This window comes from Epinephelus moara, chromosome 4, assembly GCF_006386435.1.
Source record: "Epinephelus moara isolate mb chromosome 4, YSFRI_EMoa_1.0, whole genome shotgun sequence".
In the NCBI taxonomy this organism is placed as follows: domain Eukaryota; kingdom Metazoa; phylum Chordata; class Actinopteri; order Perciformes; family Serranidae; genus Epinephelus; species Epinephelus moara.
The window spans coordinates 27169052-27189996 of NC_065509.1; the positions used below are offsets into that span (position 1 = coordinate 27169052).

Here is a 20945-nt window from a genome sequence, read left to right on the forward strand (position 1 = left end):
AATGTAATAAATAAGAGCAAATAAGTGAAACTAAATCAACAAACAGGAGGCCTTCTGCACATTTGGTGATGCCAAACACATTGCCATAAATATCATGTATATAATTGTCCTCACTCAGCAGTAGCCACCAGTGAAAGTAGCTTGGCCCGAGATGGAGGCTTAGTTTTGTCGATGCCTCCTGACAGATGGAATTGAGCAGCTTGTGGGAGCGTGAAGCCCTTTCGGCTGCACTCCCGTGGAGATGTGTTTGTGAAGAGCAGGTAGGACTCCATTTTAAACTGCGATAAACAGGGCCCTATTGTTTTAGATTCAAAGATGCGAGCAGATTAGTAGAAAATTGATGGACAAATAATGACTGTGGGGTAGACCTTTGAAATGATGAAAAGCAGAGCAAAAAAAACAAAACAAACACACAAAGGGCAAGAAATAATAAGCTAATTTCCGATAAAACGTTTCAGCTCTGCAGTCAATTTGCTTTGATAGTGTTTCGTTTTGCAACACAGTTTGTGTGAAATCATGAAAGATTAAGTAGCCGCATATGAGTCAAACACTGAGTGTGTCACACAAACATAAAAAGCAGCAACATACAGCATACAAAGCAGTAAAGTAGACATAAAATGGGGAAACACTTACATGCAAAGCTAGAGACAGAAAGTGCAAAGAGGTCGCCATATTTCTCCTCTCAATCTTTTTCTTCTACTTGTGTAATTTGTGCACAAATGTGTCGCAACATACTCCTGCTGAGGCAGTAGTCGCCCACTGGCCCTTCCCTGTCTGACGCCAGATCCAGATGCTAAGCTATACAGAGGAGGGTTAGCTAAGCAAGGCGTGATGGACTAGGTTAGTACCTGCCAGAGAAGGGGAGTGGACCTTGGCACAAGGGAGCAGGGGAAGGACAGAAGCCTCTGTAGAGGGCCTGGGGCACCTTCATGTCCCCAGGTTTGTGGATGACACTGTAAATAGGTTCAGCCCTGCTGTGGGGTACAGGAATCACAGTGAACGGGACAAGTGTAGGACACAAATAAAGCACACATACCAACAAGGATGCGACAAATGCACATACAAGTCATGTAGACAGCTTGTACAAGGACATTACAGGGCCACATAACGAACACTCATCCAGTAACACATTCGCTCCACGACACACGGACACGCATACAACGCCTGCATGCAGTCACGCACACACAGGGGGAATACAGCCTCCTCCCCCCCAGGCTGTGGGTTAAGATGACTCAAGGCCTTGTGGGGCACTCCAATCAAGCCTCTATGAATGCTACTTCTGATCCAGTACTTGGATAGGAGGTCAAAGGTTAAAACACAGTCATAACAAGTACAAGAAGTGACAAGAGGCCTCTCTGCAAAGTATTTGGTCAGCACACAGCCACCACACACTGTCAAGCTATAATACAGTCTGCACCACCCGGGCCCTGATGAGCTAAGGCTGTAGACAAAGCATTGTTTTTGCTTCATGAAACACTTCATAAGGGCAATTTAAATTTCTGTACGTACAGGTGTTATTAAAATAAACCACACCACCTTATAGAACACCTAAAACAGCAACAAAATGGAGGCAAAGAGAAACCCATGCAAAACTAAAAAATAATATTCAAAGACTGTAATTTAATCCTATGCAATTTAGCTCCACACCCATTCGCCTTTACTTACAACTCCAACAGCAAAAACACAATACGGCCTTTGGCTGATATCCACAAGCAGTCTACTGTATGTGCTACGATCATTCAAGTCTACACTCATAGAGCCTGTATGAGTGTAATGTATGAGAGCAGAGTCATTCATGGAGGAACCGGTCTGTAACCTACCTCGTGAAGTCTTCCTCCCCCAGCATATGACGGGGAACTGGCGAGTACCTGGACGGGGTGACCTGGGGCGGCGGGTACACTGGCTTGGGCTCCATCGCCCCCATGTAGTTGTGGCTGACGTGGTTGTCCACCATGGTGGGGAAGGCTGGAGGGAGGGCCAGGCCAATAGGGGGAAAGAAAGAATGATTACAACACAGGCACAACAGGAACGCTGCATAAGACGCAGGCAAACTGTGAATGAGGCAACAGTTTAGCCAGGTTATCTAAACCACTTTGGACAGAAGAAAGCTATAAATGAGTGCACACAACTATGGCAAGTACAGCAGGTCAGAGTTGAACCAGGGAAGTCAGTGTGTGAGTTGTAAATGTTTAGACCGGACAGTCTGGGTAATAATTGTAACATTCGCCTTCTTCTTCTCTTCCAAAAAAGTTTTAATAAGATCACTGCAGTTAACTTGAACAATTAATATTATTAGCAATATAAATGGTGGCCAAAACTACAAAATTTGGACCCAGGTTGTATGAAACCAAAATCTCCCAAAATGGCATTTAGGAAATTGGCTTCTTATACACACAAGATCATCTGTTGTATGTATGAACAAAGATGTTTCAGTGATCTGGACCTGATGTTGTTTTGAATCTGTCTATCTTCTTATCACCTCTTCTAAAAAGTTGGTTTAGTCTTTGTGCATGCACGCAAAAGACACAATCGCAAGCATGAAAAACACTCTTTCCCCCTGAATTTACATTCTTGATGGAGGCCGCTGAGCATGATAAAACAAGCGTTTCAAATCCAGATCATCTGACCATGGGGTTATACTGTCAGAGCGGGGTTAAGTCTGCATTAAGGGTTCGCTTAAAACCCTTACGACTGCAAACATTCAGAACATACAAAAAAGCCCTCAGTAGCCCCCCTCTAATACTAAATCACTGTTCTGTGGAAATTTGAGAAGCTGCAGCTCAAGATCGTGGGCTCTCATGAGCAGGTGGGATGTGAGAAACCATCCACACTCAGTGGGAGGCAGAGAACTGCGCTTGTTGTTGCTGTGGGTAGGATTTGTGTGTGTGTGTGTGTGTGTGTGTGTGTGTGTGCAAGCATTCACTACATTCAGTATGTGGGTGTCTGGGCATAGCAGTTTTGGGGAGAGAACAGTGTTCCAACACTAACATTCAACATCTCTGATAAAGATGAAAAGATTATTCCCAGTGCAAAACGCTCTAACATGGACCCCGGCTTATAAATCACCCTTTACCTTACGTCAAACATTTCATATAAATAAACCTGATCTAGTTTGGAAGCTGGCTGCTATGTGGGAAAGCGCAGTGATTCCCTACCTAGGGGTTACTTCTGCAGTTGCGTGGGGGTACGTAGAAAGATTGTAACTCAACTAATTTGATAAGATATAAATTATGATTTGATTAAAATAATATTTCAACATATTAAGTCAGCTATAACACAGACACACTACATATTGCAGTTGTGTAAAAGTGCATTAAAACTAGTTAGCAAGCACATAAGTTTAAACAGGTAGCTTAAAGTAATAAATAACAAATAGACTAAACAGTTCAAATGATAAGCTAAAAGTACAGTCCCTCCAAGATTTTGCAGGCTGTTTTGCAACCTGAAATGCCTGATTTCATGGCAGCTTTTCTCAAATATTGCCATGCAATGAATGTTGCTATGTTTATAGGTGTTTTTTCTTTTTCTACAATGAAATTGTTGGGGCAAGTGAAAAATGCAAAACTAGTTATGATGCTGTCCAGGATTAGGAGCATATTATCATAAGCATTCAGTGTTAACCACAGAATTAGAATCTATTTGTAATTGTAAGGGGGTTGGGGGGGGGTGTAAGGCAGCAACAGTGGATTGTTGCTGATCAGCTGTTAATGCTGACCAATGCAGTGCTGAAGGACCATCCCCGTGAAAAGTTCTCCTCCTGCTCTCTCTGCCCGGTTAGCATGATCTAACAAAGCACAATGTGATCTCATCATTACATGTCATATTTTGCCAATTAGGCAGAAGCCCCACAGCAGAGGTTAACATCTGACACCAAGCTGTTAATCACACACCGACACTGAAACGGCTTGACTCTGTTGCTAAACCTGTTAACAACCGTTGAGTAACGTTAGCTTTGTGATGCTAACAGTTAGCCCTGTCACTGTGTGTGTGTGATTGATTCTGTCCTGGCAAAGAGCTCTGTTCCCACGGCAGAAATAGCTAAAAGTAATGGATAAATGGTTGAAATAGCTAAAAGTAATGAATAGACAGTTGATTTGGCTAAAAGTAATGCTGAAAGGTTGACAGCTAACTGTTAAGTCATGGATAAAGGGTTTAAACAGTTATCTAAAAGTTACGGCTAACGGTTAATTCATGGATAAATGGTTTAAATAGTTAACTTAAAGTAATCGATAGAGGGTTGAAGTTAGCTAAAAGTGACGCCTAAGGTTTAAGTCATTAATGAAGAGTTGAAACAGTTAGCTAACAGTAACAGCTAACGGTTAAGTCATGGATAAAGGGTTGAAACAGTTAGCTAAAAGTGACGCTAACGGTTAAGTCATGAATAAAGGGTTGAAACAGTTAGCTTAAAGTAACGGCTAACAGGTAAGTCATGGAAAAAGGGTTGAAACAATTAGCTAAAAGTAACGGCTAATGGTTAAGTCATGGATAAAGGGTTAAAACAGTTAGCTTAAAGTAACGGCTAATGGTTAAGTCATGGATAAAGGGTTAAAACAGTTAGCTTAAAGTAACGGCTAATAGTTGAGTCATGGATAAAGGGTTTAAACAGTTGGCTAAAAGTTACGGCTAACAGTTAAGTCATGGATACAGGGTTGAAACAGTTAGCTTAAAGCCATGGATAACTATTAGGTCATGGATAAAGGGTTGAAACAGTTAGCTAAAAGTGACGGCTAATAGTTGAGTCATGGATAAAGGGTTGAAACAGTTAGCTAAAAGTAACAGCTCCTGGTTAAGTCATGAATAAATGGTTGAAATAGCTAAAAGTAATGAACAAATGGCTGACACAGTTATCTTAACACAATGGACAACTGTTAGGCCATGGATAAATGGTTGAAACAGTTAGCTTAAAGTAATGGATAAATGGTTTAAACTTCAAGTAGTAGTTGTGTTAGCAGCCGACCAACCAAACTAAATATTGTCTGTTAAATTGTTTTTTTCAACAGTATCCCCTATTTTATATTGAATAGTGTTCTACATTTGGAACATACATTGGTAATCTGGGAGGGGGTATGTGATTTCATCTGACAGGACTGTGGGGGCACCTGGGTGGGAACCAATGGATCAGTGAATATAAATTGTAGTTTCTGACTTAGGCAGTTTGTGAACAGAGTTTGCATCACGACCAGGACGAATGGAACAACAAGAAGAGGTAGATACGTACTGCTGGAGTAGTCTGGAGGGGCGTACATGTCATTGAGATGCACAGGCCCAGGCTTGGCCACCTTGAGGTAAACCATATCAGAGGTGTTCTTCAGCGCAGCCACTGCCTCCTCATGACGCACATCCTGTAGCATGATGTTGTTCACCTGAATGTGATGATTGTCGAGAAAAGATAGGAGGAAAGAAAAAAAAAAACCTTGTATCAACACTTGAACACCTCGTGTCTTTGCTGCACTGTGACAACATCACGCATCACAGCAGCCATCACACCAGCCAACACAATAATGAATCATAGCTTGGAGGTATTATGAGATTTCAGTACATTTCAACAGCAGAGTGAAAGGTTGGTGTGCTGCGCAGCGTTAACAGAGGTCAAAAGCAGTAGGTAGAGGTTCTAAAGATGCTCTGAATTTCTGCAGTTTCTCTTTTAAGATCCAATTCCCTGGAAATATACTGTCAGTCAAAAGTTTTTAAACACCTCATATATTATATCAGCATTTGGTTAAATCTGAAGCAACGTCCTCTTTGTAAATAACTCATAGTGCAGTGAGAATTGGTTGAGATTTTAGATAACTGCAAATATCCTGGATCTTGATCACTCTAATTAGACACCTGGTGCACATTAAAGTTGAAGCTATACTGTAGATTTGTGACTGTCAATTGTCTCTCTGTGGTCTTTTCAGCATCTAGATGCCTTTTTGTAATGTAAGGTACAACAAATATCTCAGACAGCTTTTCATTTCTCAGAGGAGCAACAGCTTGCCTTTTCTGTTGTAAACTGATTCTTAACTGCCAAAACGACACCTGAGATTGTATTTTATCAGCTGTCACTTGTCTAATGGGATATTTTAGCGCTTTTTAAAAATTATTTTCAATTAACTCGTAGCAGTTTGTGATGAGGATCTTTTGCAGCTGCAGAAATAAGATTAAGAATAAGAATAAGCCATTAGAGGAAAGTCATTGAAAAACAAAGAAAAGGTGAAGAAATAATAAGGGTGGCTCCCATTATTATTTATGTTTTGTATTCTAATTTGTGCTTTATTATGAGCTGCTGCACTGGAGAGGTCAAGCCGATACACAGAGTGTTAAAAACATGTTGTACGCTGGTTAAAACTACTTAATTTAAGATGCAGTGTTTGCCCAACCAGCTGGAAGTCGTTTCCAATAAAATGAAAAGTCACATATATGTGTCTCAAAGATTTACTGAAAGTTAAAAGTGATTAAAAACTTTTGACTGGTGTTGTATTTGTATTTTAGGTGTAAAATATTCAGTAAAGCAACGTGTCTGTTGATGCATTCTGTAATAATGAGAGCTAAGTGATGCAGCCTTAAACTAATATAATTTCTTACTTGTATGTCTAACTAATGGGCCATTTTATTGTCTCACCTCATGACCCAAATGGCAAATGATCAATCACGCACAGCGTCATAAATGTTGATGTGTGTTGTCTGTCTTGCTAAGCTCAATATGACGGGATGGGGCAACCAACCACATAATGTACTGCAGTGTACCTAACATGTCCCATAAACGTGTTTGTAATTACTTCTAACAACTTAATCTGCCAGTGAACTACATGACCACCTAAAATGAGTTTATTTTGGTTTGAACACTGAATATGTGAGTGAGTCACAGGGAGGCTCGTACAGCTAGCAGGCGGTCTCCAGTCTGCAGCCGTCCATCTTTCTGGGCAGCTCCTCCCTCTATGATCTTGGTAATATAGATGCTGTTGTCTCCTGGGATATGTTGGTTGCCGATCCCTCCAGCGATACTGAATCCAAGCCCTGGTTGAGTAACACACACAGTCAGACAGTCAATACGTGCACATAAAAATCGCCTCTGATTTTACACATTTTTAGACACATATTCCATGTCTGGAGCTGCTTCCTCTCTGCTGCATACTTCACTACTGAGTAAATGTTGCTCTCAAAGTGCAGTCTTTGTCTATGTTTCCAAATTTAATGCTCATTTATTCTGAGAAAGCAAGTTAAACGCTCACCTGTATTAACAAATGTGTCTTTAATGATTCTAGACAATGTATAACTTCATCTTCAAGCAGCTTGCATGACAATGGACTAATATATTTCCATCTTAGTAGGGATGCACCGATACTGATATCAGATATCTGGCTGATACTGACTCAAACAGCTGTGTTGGATATTGGTGACAATTTGCACTGCACTCATACGTTGAAACGCTTCACCTACTGTCTGTTCCCCCCTGGTTAAGATCATTAGCTCTGTCAGCACTGTTGCAGTTATCTAGCAACATAGAGTGAGCACAGTTAGCTGCTAGCTGTCATCTCAGCCACCTCCATGTTGAGAACCCTGTTCAGACGGCTCATATGCTCTGACTTTTGCACAGAGCCCTTTAATAATGAATAACAATTCAGTAAATTTAAATCAGTGTATTTATTTGTCACATTTTGTTTTACAAAATTAGGAGAGCGGTGTTTTGAGTTAAGCCTGATGTTGCCTTACACATAAAAAAAAATGATCCCAGTCACTTCCACACACTGAGGCATACAGCTTATTAATCAAACACTGGTATCAGACTGGTACTCGGTATCAGCAGACACCCAAAGCCCAGGTATCGAGACTCAAAAAGTCAGATTGGTGCATTCCTTCATCTACGTGTGTGATAAGTGGGATGTGTCCCTGACCTTTGGGTCCTTTCAGCAGGTTGACCTCCAGAATCGTCTCGGGTGGTGCCTGCCTCCGTCGGACCAGCAGCCTCACCACGGGCCCTGCCTCCTTCAGGGCTTCCACTGCCCGACTGTGAACCACCTCAGACACGTCCACATCGTTCACCCGCAGCACGCAGTCATTCACCCTGTGGAAGGGGGAAAAAAAAGCTTTAATATATATATCACACACACCACCCTGTCAGTCAACAGATAAGAGCGCTGCACAAAGGCAGGGAGAGACCCAAGCATGGCCAATGTAATCAGAAACCTCCAAAGCACATAAAAAAGCACTCCATATCATAATTTTTGCATGTTTCAGGCTTTGGTTTTTCCAGTGAATCATAACTTTGAGGAAACACACAGAGCCTGGGGGCAGAGGGCTGTAGAAACTCTGCCTCCCACACAGCACTGCCTGGCGGGACATGGCGGTGCTGAGCTTTAAAGAAAGAGTAGGGAGGTTAGAGTAGAGAGAGGACAGAGGGTGCACAGGAGCTTGAAAGGAGTGGAAGGAAAGAGTGAGGTGAGGAGGAGGAGGAGGAGGAGGAGGGAAGGGAGGGTGACATGGTGAGGAGGGGAACTTACCCCAGCCTTCCATCCATAGCAGCTGCTCCTCCTGGGATGATCTTGGTGATGAAGATCCCCGGATCATCAGGAATGTGGGGATTGTCTATTCCTCCAGCAATGCTAAAGCCCAGGCCAGAGTTCCCCTGCACACAGGTTATGATTGGCATTTTCAGTTGGGTACAATAAACAGCACATACACTTAGATGTAAGTGATAGACCCAATGAGGGCTCAGGATCAGAGCAATGTAGCTCTTAAGTGAATTAGTATCTCAGTGGAACACGTGATCGATGCAAAACGCTGCGGGGATTTCTCCTCACGCTTCTGATGTCCATTTTCATGAATATCTGTGTGTGTGTCCTTGCATGTGACAAATAATAATGCCATGTATTTCATTAGAAGAGGGCACTTCATTCAAAATGTCACGCTTATTCCATCAACCCACACAGAAGCGTCAGTGTTAGAACTGTCAACAGAGAAGTGGATTTATGATCTAAAGTAAAGATGTGTCGAGAAGCGTCATTTCCATCGCATGATACAGAGCTTCTCGCTCTCTGCGGGAGACAGACACTACCACCTCCTGTCTCTCCTGTCCGCGAAATGACACGGAGGAACCATTTGGATCCAGTGGGTCAAGGCCGCACTGCTGCATCTGACAGCCGTGGCCACAGAGACAGGCAGCAAACAAGACAGCTGAGAAAAGACTTCACTTTATTATTTTCTATAATTAATGAGCAACAGTCGCAACAAATTAGGACAGAGGGAGGCTGAGGCCTCCCAGTGTGCTGCTCTGGAGCCGAGAGGAGTACACTGGGCCTTACCACCAAATGTTACACACCCACAGACCTTTTAAAGTGTGACTTTGCATAGCTTATTTAAGCTTTCCGCATGCAGAAATGCCACTTAGAGCGGAAGGGCCAGAGAGGTAGTGTGCATCTATCATGGGATCGGAGGTGCATCTATATGTGGGTGGAATAATGAGAGCAGAAGCATATAGCTCTGCCACTACAAGCTGAACCGTCGCTGACAAGTGCAGCGGTGCCTGCTGAACAATTGAACAGGAGAGCACTTTACATTTCTGGCGTCTGCTGATGACATGTGCATCAGGATTATGTAAAAAGCGGTGCCTCACTGGCGTTATTCTGCGCTCATACTCACATGAGGCATTCTTACTGCAGTGATGTAACAGCTGCAACTTCTCTTACACACATCATATCGCATTTGATTCTCAGAAATGTACAGAAATTAAGATTTTTGTTTGGTTTTCATGTTCTTTGAGCTCAATGAGTGAAGACTGAGCGGCTTACTACCACCTAGTGGGGAGAAATCCATCCATCATCCTAAATATAAAGAGGAATGTGTAAACTGTGGAAATAAATGGTGCAACTCACCCTCTCTAGAATGATCTCTTCATATTTATACATCCCATCACTGCCATTTACCTGTCAAAATAAAGAGCTCAATGGTTAGTTTCATCGCTGAGCCTAAAAATCTAGAGAGACAAGAGAGGCATAAAAATGTTCCAGCTAAATCCTTCGCCATATGATACAGAGTGGACTTATGTACAGATTGGATACAGAGAGCCATGGAGAATGGGATTACTGACAAAATACACAGAATATACGTTCAACTAAATTAAAATAACACCATGAATTTCTGATTTGTTGCAATTAAAAGTGTCTTTCTTTTCTTAGAATGCACATGCACTGTGAAACTAAATGTGCAACTGCAGAATGCACATTCACCACAAACAGGCAGGGTCAATAGGATAATGGATGTCGGTCCACATGGCAAACAGCATGTTGCTACCAGGAGGAGGCCTTTTCATCCACACACACGCGCGCGCGTGCGCACACACACACACACACACACACACACACGCTCATGCGCCGACACAGAGGGAGTGTGAATGAGGGAGATATATACTGTACAGAGAGAGAGAACAGATACTTACATAAGGGCCTGCATCTAGTGAGTCTGCGTTGACGATGATGGGGGGAGGGTTGGCCTGTGAATATGAAAAGATACACATTATCTCAGTGTGTGAGGCTGGCAGCACGCAGACGTAATGCGGTACACACACTATCACTTGGGAGCAAATGAACGGATGCCATGGGAACAGTGGGTGAATCTCCTTGGGGATGAGGCTGTGTGTTTGCGTGTGTAGGTGGGCATGTTGGCAAAGGTGTGAGGACTGAGAATGAGGACTGGGGCAGAGAGACCACTGCTTATTAACCGCCACAGCCGGACGTCCTGCGGTCACCTCATAACAGAAGCCGCCGTGTGGTTCTGGCCGTTGGGACAATACGTTTATCCCACACATCCTTTTCACTTTCATTTCACACGCAGAAATAACACCATGTAGTATCACATACAAAATAACCATTCAGGAACATGACGAGAATTCGAGACCAAATATTTTATTCTATAATTCAGGGTGTCAGGTTTAATTTATATGTGTAATGCTGAAATGATTCGCTTGATTAATCGGTTTGACAACTAACAGAGAACTATTTTAAATTGTCAGTAATTGTTTAAGCAAGAATACCAAATATTTACTGTCTCCTGTGTCTCATATATAAGCTTTTTTTCTGATTAATATCTTTGTGAAATGAATCCTGTTTCTGTTGGATTCTTGGTTGAATAAAACAAACAATTTAAAGATATCACCTTGTGCTCTGGGAAATTTTTGCTGGGCTATTTTTTTTTTTTACTATATTCTGATATCTTATAGGCTAAAAGTGCTCATTAGTTACAGCCCTAGATATGCGCTAAATATCTGTTTAATGTAGAATTAATGTGTTATTTTAGCAAACAGAGCTGAAAAAAAGTCAATTAATCATTAAATTAATCGAAAGAAAATCAGTTGTGAATCATTCTGATGATCGATTCATCGTTGAAGTAATTTCTCAAGGAAAAAAAGGTGTTTTCAGCTTCTTGAAACGTGAGCACTTGCTGCTTCTCTTTATTTTATACCATTGCAAACTGAAAATCTTTGGCCTGCTGGTCAAACAGAAAAAGACATATGAAGGTGTCATATTGGGTTCTGGAAAATTGTGTTGAATTGTGTCACTGATTTCTTAAAAAAGACTCAATTAATTGTCAAAAATAATCACTAGATAAATCAATAATGATCACAAATAATTCTGAATGTCTAAGCTAATTTATCCTGCTCTTTTTCCTGCCATTTAATAGCTTAGTAGACAACTAAACAATGTAATTAATATGGACCCTAAATGCTATGTTAGATACACCCCTCTGTAGCATGAACACTGCTTCACTGAAAACACTGATTACTCTTGAAAAGGGTCAAATAGATATTGGTAATATTGATGCACAGTATCAGTGTCTCCCTTTAAAACCCAGTTAGACCTAACTACAGGTGCTACAAATTAAGTTTCACAGCTCAATTAACTTCCCAGCTCGGCTCTATTGTGCCACCTGGTGTTTCTTTTTCCATCTGAGGCCTGCAGAGCGACGAAGACGCTGAGAGGAAAAGCTGCCTGAGTGGAAACAGAGAAGCAGGAGGAGGAAGGAGTGAAGGAGGAGACGCTGGTTGGTTTAGGAGCAGCTTGATGGCCGTCCTCTAGTTCGGCACACCGGCTGTCTACCTTTTATTGATTTGATTGAGCTGTGTGGGTGAGGGGATGCTGACGCCGCTGCTCGGGGACCTTGCACTTCCTGAGGTCCGACGCTGAGGAAAAAATCACTAGCTGCCTATCTTAGCCCTCCTCTCAACCACCTCCCCCTCCTCCACCCTCTCAGCTCTGTCTTAATATATGCAGATACTGGCTGTGTCCAAGCAGCTGATTTTGATCTTCCTCCTGATTCATCATGAGCCATTTGCTTGTGTATTGTGAAACTGCCCGCAGTGATATCTGTGAAAGATTGACAGTCTGTGGCTCTCATACAATATTAGATGTACACTAATCTCTGTGAACAGATATCTGCATATGTGTCCAGAGTCTGTAGGCAATGGTACAAGATTTTGGAATCAAAGGCATTCTGGTTTCAATTTGTAGTCCGTTTGTAGTCCAAGTAGTATTGACCAATCACGTTTGAGCAGCAGATATACAGTCCATGTGGAGAAGCAGAACGCATGGGCCGAAATGCAATCTGGTACCCTTCGATTTAGCTTTACATATATATTTTTTATTTACTTATCTGCATCCATATGCAGATATATGTTTACAGAGATAAGACAAAATGACTAGCACTGGAACACTCGAATGGATGGATGTATACTGAGGTAGAGTAGGAAAAAAAACAGTGAGATTTAAATGTAATTTGGGATTTGGTTATGGTAACATCACAATATATCTTATTTTTTAAGGGCTTAAAGTCTGCTTTATAGTTTACTGATTGAATATTTTTTATTATTTATTATTTGAGTGTTTTATCGTAATAAAATGCAGAGAATAATTATACTTGATACATTCACATTACAAACTATTTTGTAGGTGTTTCAAAAGCTCCCGTGGTGAGTCCCACATTATATTATCAAATGTTGATATTTGTTTTATGATATCACTGTAACTGTCGATATCACTCTGCACACAATCCCATCTGGTTCTTTTTTCATAGGTGTAAAATTCTCATCTGAATTTCCAGAAAATGTTCTAGATCACAATAAATATAAATATATACACTACACTCTATAGTGAGCACTATAAACCCAGTCAGCTATCATGGTGTCTATAGTTTTTTATTATGCCGCTGACACATATTCAAAAAAACAAAGATTCAGAGACAATTTTCGGTTAAAATAAAAAGACTGGGACGTCTGGCAAGTCAGGTTATTTCATCATATTGATCACATAAACATCCAAAAGCCAGTCCTTATCAGTGAATTACAAAATTTATCATGATGTCATAATAAATCCAGAGATATTAATGATATAGTATGCAGGATTTTCCTATTACACTCATATACACTTGTACAAAATAATTACTCTCAACCATCACTTATGACCCAGTGGAAGTGTGTGGCGGTTTTTCTGCCTATATTTTCTTGTTTTGTTATGTTTCAGACGTTCCTAGACACAGTGCGCAGGTGTGATCGGGACTTTATAAAAAGGTGCCAGACTGTAAGCATCAGGCATCCAAGAGGAAGCTACGAAAATTGTGGACACAATGTAGAAAAAAAACAACCAAAAAGATAAAACTTCCATTAAAAGCCTAGTCCAAATTAAATGCCCAGTCCCTTTTATTAGCCTGGTGTGGCTACACATTTTGACAAATAAAGGCCTGTCTCAATTAGACACCTGGTCTGGTTGCCAAGCAATTCTTTTTAATGGAATTTCTTTGGATGCATAAAACCGGGTTGTTGGCTACCCACTTGAGCTAATGTTACTTAGCTGCTTAGATCGCACATACAAGGGCATGCCCAGTGCTGTAACCCTAGGGTGCCGTAAAACAAGTGTTGTAACTAACTCTCCCTCTCTGATGCGCTATCTGTCTGCAGCCTAAGTTTTATACAAGTATTGTTCATACTGGTTCGAATAAACAATTTGATTGTATTCCCTCATCTTTGGTGAGCAACAGCTTTGTGTGAAAGGAATTAAAGGCCTGTCCCCTACAGACGCCTGTTTTAAATATAGGCCCACTGAGTTCAGTTATTTAAGCAAATAATAGCCTGAGCTACTAATTGAAGTTTTACAGTATACATATAGCAAGGTGAATAGTATATATCATCATATGACCCAATCCTAACTACCTAATGATCATATTGCCAAACTCTATTTGTTCCATGAACTATTTATTTTCAGCCCTTTAAATATGAACTCTGTGAAAACCATCTAAGATTACACTACTTGAGCAGTATTTAAAAAGCACTGAAGGGTTTTCAATCAAGTTGCATGAGGCTGCAACACGAGACAGAGGCTTGAAAACACGCCCTTAAAAGGATCTGATCCTTTGATCAACATCATCCATCGCGTCACAAGCTGTGTGCAGGTGTCATTTCATTTCTCCGATTCTTCACACGTCTCATCAAGTGAGTTCCCTGGTAATGAAGGTTGCTCTCCAGATAAACAGGAGCTGTAGATTTGACCCGCTCCGCTCGGCGGTGATGCGCTATGACTCTGGACAGCTGTGGCTGCAACCCCCCTCTCGCTCCCTCCCAGTCAGCACAATCAGGCCTCCGTTGTAATCTGCATATGGACTAACAGATGCTCGCGTCTGTGCTTGTGTTTGCACATTTCTCATGAATGCGCTGCGCTTTTTCCCTCCCTTTATCGCAGACCCCTACTCATGACACACATGCCCTAAATCCAGCAGAAGGTTTGATAGTAAAAACATCTGTATTATGGGTGCAGAGTCCACAGCAGCCATGTTAGTGACAGGCTATTGTGAATGAAACCAAAGCACACACAGCAAAAAGTGATGAAACACAGCCTGAGGGCAACACTGGGGAATACACTGGCTACCATTGTCCCTCGGTGACTGACAGACTTAGCTAGTGAATCCACTACTGAGACCGCATTTGACGAAACACACCTGTTACAGTATAATGCCTGCAGTGCTTATCGTAAGTATCACAGAGGACCAACGCTGCCCAATGGGATCACTGAACCTACAAGTCCATCTGAAAGACAATAAACCCATCAGTGGTAGAAAACAGCAGTATTATCCCGGCCTGGGATTGCTGCGTAATCCCGCTATCTGAATCTCACATAACAAGCAAACAAAAAGGAATAATGGAAGATAATCTCAACATGAGTAATCTCAACATGAGTTTGTTTAACATTTAGCAATTTACCCAGGTAACTCGGATTAGGCTGGATTACCCCTCCCTCTTTGGGACTCTTGGTAACCTGCTGTTACCTGTGAGCTAACCTGCTGCCCACAAGAGGGGGACGGCTGATTAAAACCACAAGATTTGACCATGACTATGACACACACTGGAGGTACAGTATGTGGATTTTTTTAACCATGGGAGGCAGGGTGAAGATCATAGAGGTGAAGACAAGAGCAGCCTCATACAGACTGATGTCAGCCCAGGAGGGGATGGGAATATCTGTCAGTGTGTTACAGCCAGGTGAATGTGGGTCAGATAACTTGAAGAGATTCAATAGGGGAGGTGGTTAAAAAAAGGTAGCAGATGTGGTACAGTGCCAGAGCTGGAGACTTGAGCCTGGAGTCAGACTTAAGTTTCAAAAATGAGGATTTGACCTGGTATAATCCCGGAACAACCAAAAATAAATGTGTGTGTGGAAAAAGTGTGAAATTGAATCATTATGCCCAGCACAGCCAACAAAAGAAAATGTTGGCATTGCACGTTTCTGTGTACGTTTCATACATATCACAGTGACATTTTGAAAGTGACACAGTTCTGCATGTATACATGTATATGAGCTAACTTTGTCACTGGAAGGTGGAGAAGATGGTAGATGGCGTGTCACCTTGGCGAGACAGCTGTTTGAGCACTGTTCAAGACCAACAAAAATCAAAACTGGCTGTTCTGTAGCAAGAAATCAGCAGCATTTCCAGCAATAATTATGCCACCAAAACTGTGAACTTAAAGCCAAAACATGATCTTTTCTTAACCATAACCAAGTGGTTTTTGTGCCTAAAAATAACCTCACATTATCCATAGTGTTGCAGAAACATAAAGTTTCATCATATCCGCTAAATAATAATGTAAAAATGTCACATATCTGCGATTTGAAGAAACATTTGAAATGAAAATGTTCAAATGCAACAATGATCAGAAATCAACCTAAAAGATTTGGATATTTGCCCATGAAGACGTCTCCCTTGACTTCAAGGACTGAGAATTTCACAGGACAGCTTCATTTACACCTGGTAATAACATGTGATCGGCCTCTCTCTGGATAATGGCATCCAATCCACAGGGCTTATCATTCACACCTGGTAATAAGCATTTATGTTATCTCGAATCTGCATGTGTGTGATTGGATCTCAATACACATACAAGTTAGGCAAAGCAAAGTCATGGAGAGGCATCGTTCACTTTCATCACTTTCTGCAAGGGCAGACTTGCTAGCTGTTGCTAATACTTGTAGCTTTTGCCTGGTTTTGGAGTTAGCAGGAAGAGGAGGAGTAAAGTAACATCTCAACTTGCTGGGTGGGTTTTTTTCTACATAATGTGGTAATGCTATATAGTTGGTTTTTACACCTAGCTGGTGGAAATGTGATCCAATCCCACAATGCTCCCTCTGTGAGCATTTACACCTGGCATTGACAAGTGTTTGTCCTTGGCTGGACACAGATCGGATGTTAATACCAGGTGTAAATGGGGTCCTCTTGAGCATTGCCCCTGAAAACAGCTGTTTCACTACAAGTGTGAGATTGACATATGTGGTATCAAAATTACTCTTGTCAAACGATATCTGTATTTGATCCTTTATGTACCCAGATCTAAAAAGATTCTTCGATCTAATGCGACACGTGATTGGCCCACTACCGCAGCACCTACACACCATATAGTCTGTGGTGTGGTGAAGTCGAGCTCAGTGTATTTGACAGCTCGCAGTTAAGCATGGCAAGATGCCACCAAAACGTCCGAAAGTATCGCTATACTGCACTTTCAAAATGTATTGGTGTAAAATTTATTTGGACAGGGAGGAGTGGTGATGACATTTTACACAACTAAAAGTTTCCATTTATATGATGGGTACTGAATAAAGTAAAAAAAAAAGGTATCAAATGAAATACAATATTGGTATAGGTATCACTTTAAGGGTACTAGTATAGTCATTTTTCAAACAATTCCCAGCTCTTGCAGGAATGAACCAAATCCTGACATGATTGCCATAACATCCCCTTATTATTTCCTTTTAATTCAATCGTTGAAGGCTGTTTTCAGACACAGTTGTTCTTTACTTCTCCCCACCTGCAATGCAGCGTTCAGGGTTACAGTAGCTTTCACACTATATGGACACCCGTACACGTAGGCTGAGACATGGAGGCAAGTGAGCATACTGGACACAAAGACCTCACGTACCCGCCATGACAATGAGTCCAGACTGCTCCCCCAGCATGAGATCATTACAACGAGTCCCAACTGACCGCCAGGAGTGAAGAAAATCCACTCGCTAAAGTGCTTTCTTCCTCTCACTCCCTCGTCTCATCCACCCATCTGTTCATAATAGCTTCTTATTCATCAATCTATCATCTTGCTCTTCTGTCAGTTGCGATTGTGTGTGTCTGTCTCTTGTCTCTCGGTATCACGGTGGATGCGTATCATGTCCCCGTGGCATTGCACCACACAACACTCACTTGGCTGCAGACCCTCGGGACAGTAAAGCCACAAAGACTCCCACTGAACCTTGGCAAGTGCAGGGTGCAGGCTTCGTCCAAATTGTTAAATAATCAATGTGTTCCCATGGTAACCGGTGCTTGCACGGTATTGGCCGGCGAGCCCGCTTAGCCACCTCCCCCCTGCTTCACCTCTCAGGGCTCTCACTGCAGGTTTATGCGGCTCTGTGCGCACACATGCCTGGCAATGGGCTGGATGTGCCTGACTGCCTTCACTGCTGCCTGTACACATCACACACACACACACACACACACACACACACACACACACACACACACACACACAAATGCTCCTTCTCAAATCCATATGTCATGATTTAAAAAAAATGACGTTATGACTGCAACAGAGTCAGGAGGAGAGATTTGAATGAATATCAAACAGCTGTATTATGTATCAGCTGACAGCTGTCATTTTTTATTACACTGTGTTTAATAACACAAAGCTTGGTTTGGTTTGTCAGGCAGATATATACTGTGCATCATCTAGGTTAAAGGAAAAGGTCTGACATGTTGGGAAATATGTAATATATAATTGCTTTCTTGGCAGCAACACTTTTACGTCTGTACAGTAAATATGAAGCTACCACCAGCAGTACGCTAACTTAGCTTAGCATAATAACTGGAAGCACTAGTATCTTGATAGATCCACACAAAAACCAAAGTATGAAAACAACAATCTGCTTTTTTATGGGATGATTTTTTTTTTTTTTTTTACATTTGTACAGAGCCAGGCTAGCCTTTTCCCTTTGTTTCTAGTCCTCATGCTAAGCTAGGTTACCTGGCTGCTACAGGGTAGCTTCCTATTTACTGTACAGACCTGTGAATGGTATCAATAATCATAACTAACTCTCAGCAACAAGGTAAATAAGCATATTTCCCAAAATGTGAAACTTTCTTTTCGTTAAAGAGGTAATGCATACTTACACGTTTTTTGTAAACTAAATATGACTGTTTTGTGACAGAACACATCAATGCTGGTGTTAATACTGACATTTCTTGCCAAATTTATAAAAAAATAGCATTTCATGAGCTGTAAAAATGGCTGACTGAGTCGACCAATTGGGACCTGTCTACGTCATGAATTTTTTATAAAAAAAATAGGAATGCACGATAATATCGGCATGTCATAATCACGGTTTCGGCTGATATTGGCTTTAAAATGAAATATCGGAATCAGCAGACATGCATTTCACGATTTGCACAAATATTACATAAATCGAAAAGCGTTGTATTTCATTTCTCCATCTGCTAGTGGGCCATCAGGATAAAAGTACGCATGCATAATATGCATAACACTGCAGAAGAGACTTAATGATCACTTAAACTAAAGGTAGGGAAAAGAGTGGATGTATCGATATCAGTATCAGTTATCAGTCAAATGAGTTGATATCCGACATTAGCATATTGGATATCTGCAAAAAACATCCAATGTTATGCATCCCTTTTAAAAAATGATGTTAACACACTTAAATCACTTTTGCTCTTGCCCGCTTTTAAGCGTTTTTCAAGATTACGCAGTAGAGGGAGTTATGTTCAGATTCAGGGTTTAAGTTAAACTTTAACTGCATTATTAAATTTTCGTAATGCAACATATAGGTCTAAATATGGCTGCACATAGTCTCTCTTTCATGTACGCTTACCACTGATTTAATGCAGTAAACACGTGGCAAAAAAACAACATACTATTTGGTCATCACAACCAAACAAGCACTGGCCATCACAACATCATAATCAAACATCCCATTGTAAATGCATGATGTGTACAACACGAGCTGCTGATGACAATAATGTCACACCTCAGAAAACCCTGGCATTCTTCTTCACCTGTCAGCATCACTTATTTCTAAAACCCTCCCCTTCATCACAGGTAGAGTGCAGAGGAAGAAAAAGAGCATGTGCACAGTGACGGCATGCTGACAGGGCAATAACCCCTTCCTCCTTAGCAGACATTTCCACATTAGTTCCTCTCTTGCCAGGCACACCGACATGGCAGCTCAGTCTCCAGTGGTGACATCGCAGTGAAATATGACAGTCAGCTCCGCTCAGTCAGTCAAACGATACAGCCAATGCTGAAGGAGGCTCTTCCCGGGCCTGAAGCCAGAGCTAACAGCAGATTGGAGAACAGGGATGTTATCTAAAATGTAATGTTCCTTCGTTTTCTGATGCCTCTAGTGGTACTGCGTTTATGTTTTCCTGCAGAATGTGGGATGAGAGACGCAGTCAGTGTTGCTGCTCTGATCCCCTGGCTCTCATTGGCCTCTCGTAGGCCACGCTGCAGTCCAATCAATACCTACTCAATTACCATGCACCCAACATCTCATTCACGCTGTGGCCCCTGTGCCGGAGGGAAGAGGGAAGGAGAGAAGCAAGGTGAGAGAAGAAGTGACAGATGGATGCTGCTTGAGAAGGATGAACACATGACAGCGAGGGATGTCTTACTCGCCTTTGAAACTCAATGTTGCATTCTTTGTCGAGGACAACGAGACGTAATAAAGAAAATCCCATGGTGGTAAAGGTCAACCGCTCCTTCTCTCCAGCTGCAACGCCAGCTTAAATCCAGGCATTCATTTTCAATAAGGCAGCCACAAGGATATTAATTAGTTCACCCATAAAATGGCCCCATTAAAGCTCAAAGTTTTCTGATGTGATGGCTATGATTGAGCATTGTGACTGTGTTGCCCACCTCTCCCAAACCCTCCCGGCACACACACACACACACACCGCAGACGCACATTCATGAAACCATAATTAATAGCCCGTCACAGCTGTCAGCAGCGCTCCCTCCTCATCTTTATGTAATATTACAAAAGCATGCTCTGGCTTACCTCTCTGTCATGCTGAGCAGCTCCAAATGAGAGCTGGCTAGTTTGACCTTCACAAGTGCAGCCACAGAGGGAAAAGTACTTAGTGTAACGAATATTCATAACAGTGTTGTGCTAGAGAAGGCCTTCTACAAGTCTGCTGACAATTGATCAGGCTTGAACATGACAGTGTCTGTGTGTGTGTGTGTGTGTCCTACTGACTCGATCAAAACTGCTGCAGATTTATCCTTTAATCAGTTTCTAAAAGATGTAATAAGTACCCAGTTCTTTGCTATGAAGTACTGTACATGTAGGCAAAGCAACATTGTAATTGAGTCATCGCTGCCTTTCTCAAATGTTGCAGCTAATAAGCGAGCGACAGAACTACAGCCCCCCCCC

At 41.7% G+C, this 20945-nt stretch overlaps 1 protein-coding gene across 5 annotated transcripts in view; it reads right to left on the bottom strand.

The window, feature by feature from the left end:
• Window positions 1–20945, bottom strand: part of dlg3 (discs, large homolog 3 (Drosophila)) — a 103174-nt gene that overhangs the window by 27883 nt on the left and 54346 nt on the right. For 4 of the 5 annotated variants that reach the window (XM_050041538.1, XM_050041537.1, XM_050041540.1 and 1 more), the window contains 7 exons: window positions 10418–10471; window positions 9855–9905; window positions 8484–8608; window positions 7878–8047; window positions 6863–6999; window positions 5219–5363; window positions 1821–1965 (listed from right to left, as the gene is read on the bottom strand). In XM_050041538.1, coding sequence (XP_049897495.1) covers window positions 1821–1965; window positions 5219–5363; window positions 6863–6999; window positions 7878–8047; window positions 8484–8608; window positions 9855–9905; window positions 10418–10471 — 827 coding nt within the window. Of the gene's footprint in view, window positions 1–848; window positions 975–1820; window positions 1966–5218; window positions 5364–6862; window positions 7000–7877; window positions 8048–8483; window positions 8609–9854; window positions 9906–10417; window positions 10472–20945 lie in introns of all 5 variants that reach the window. The other variant, XM_050041536.1, reaches the window with a different exon arrangement.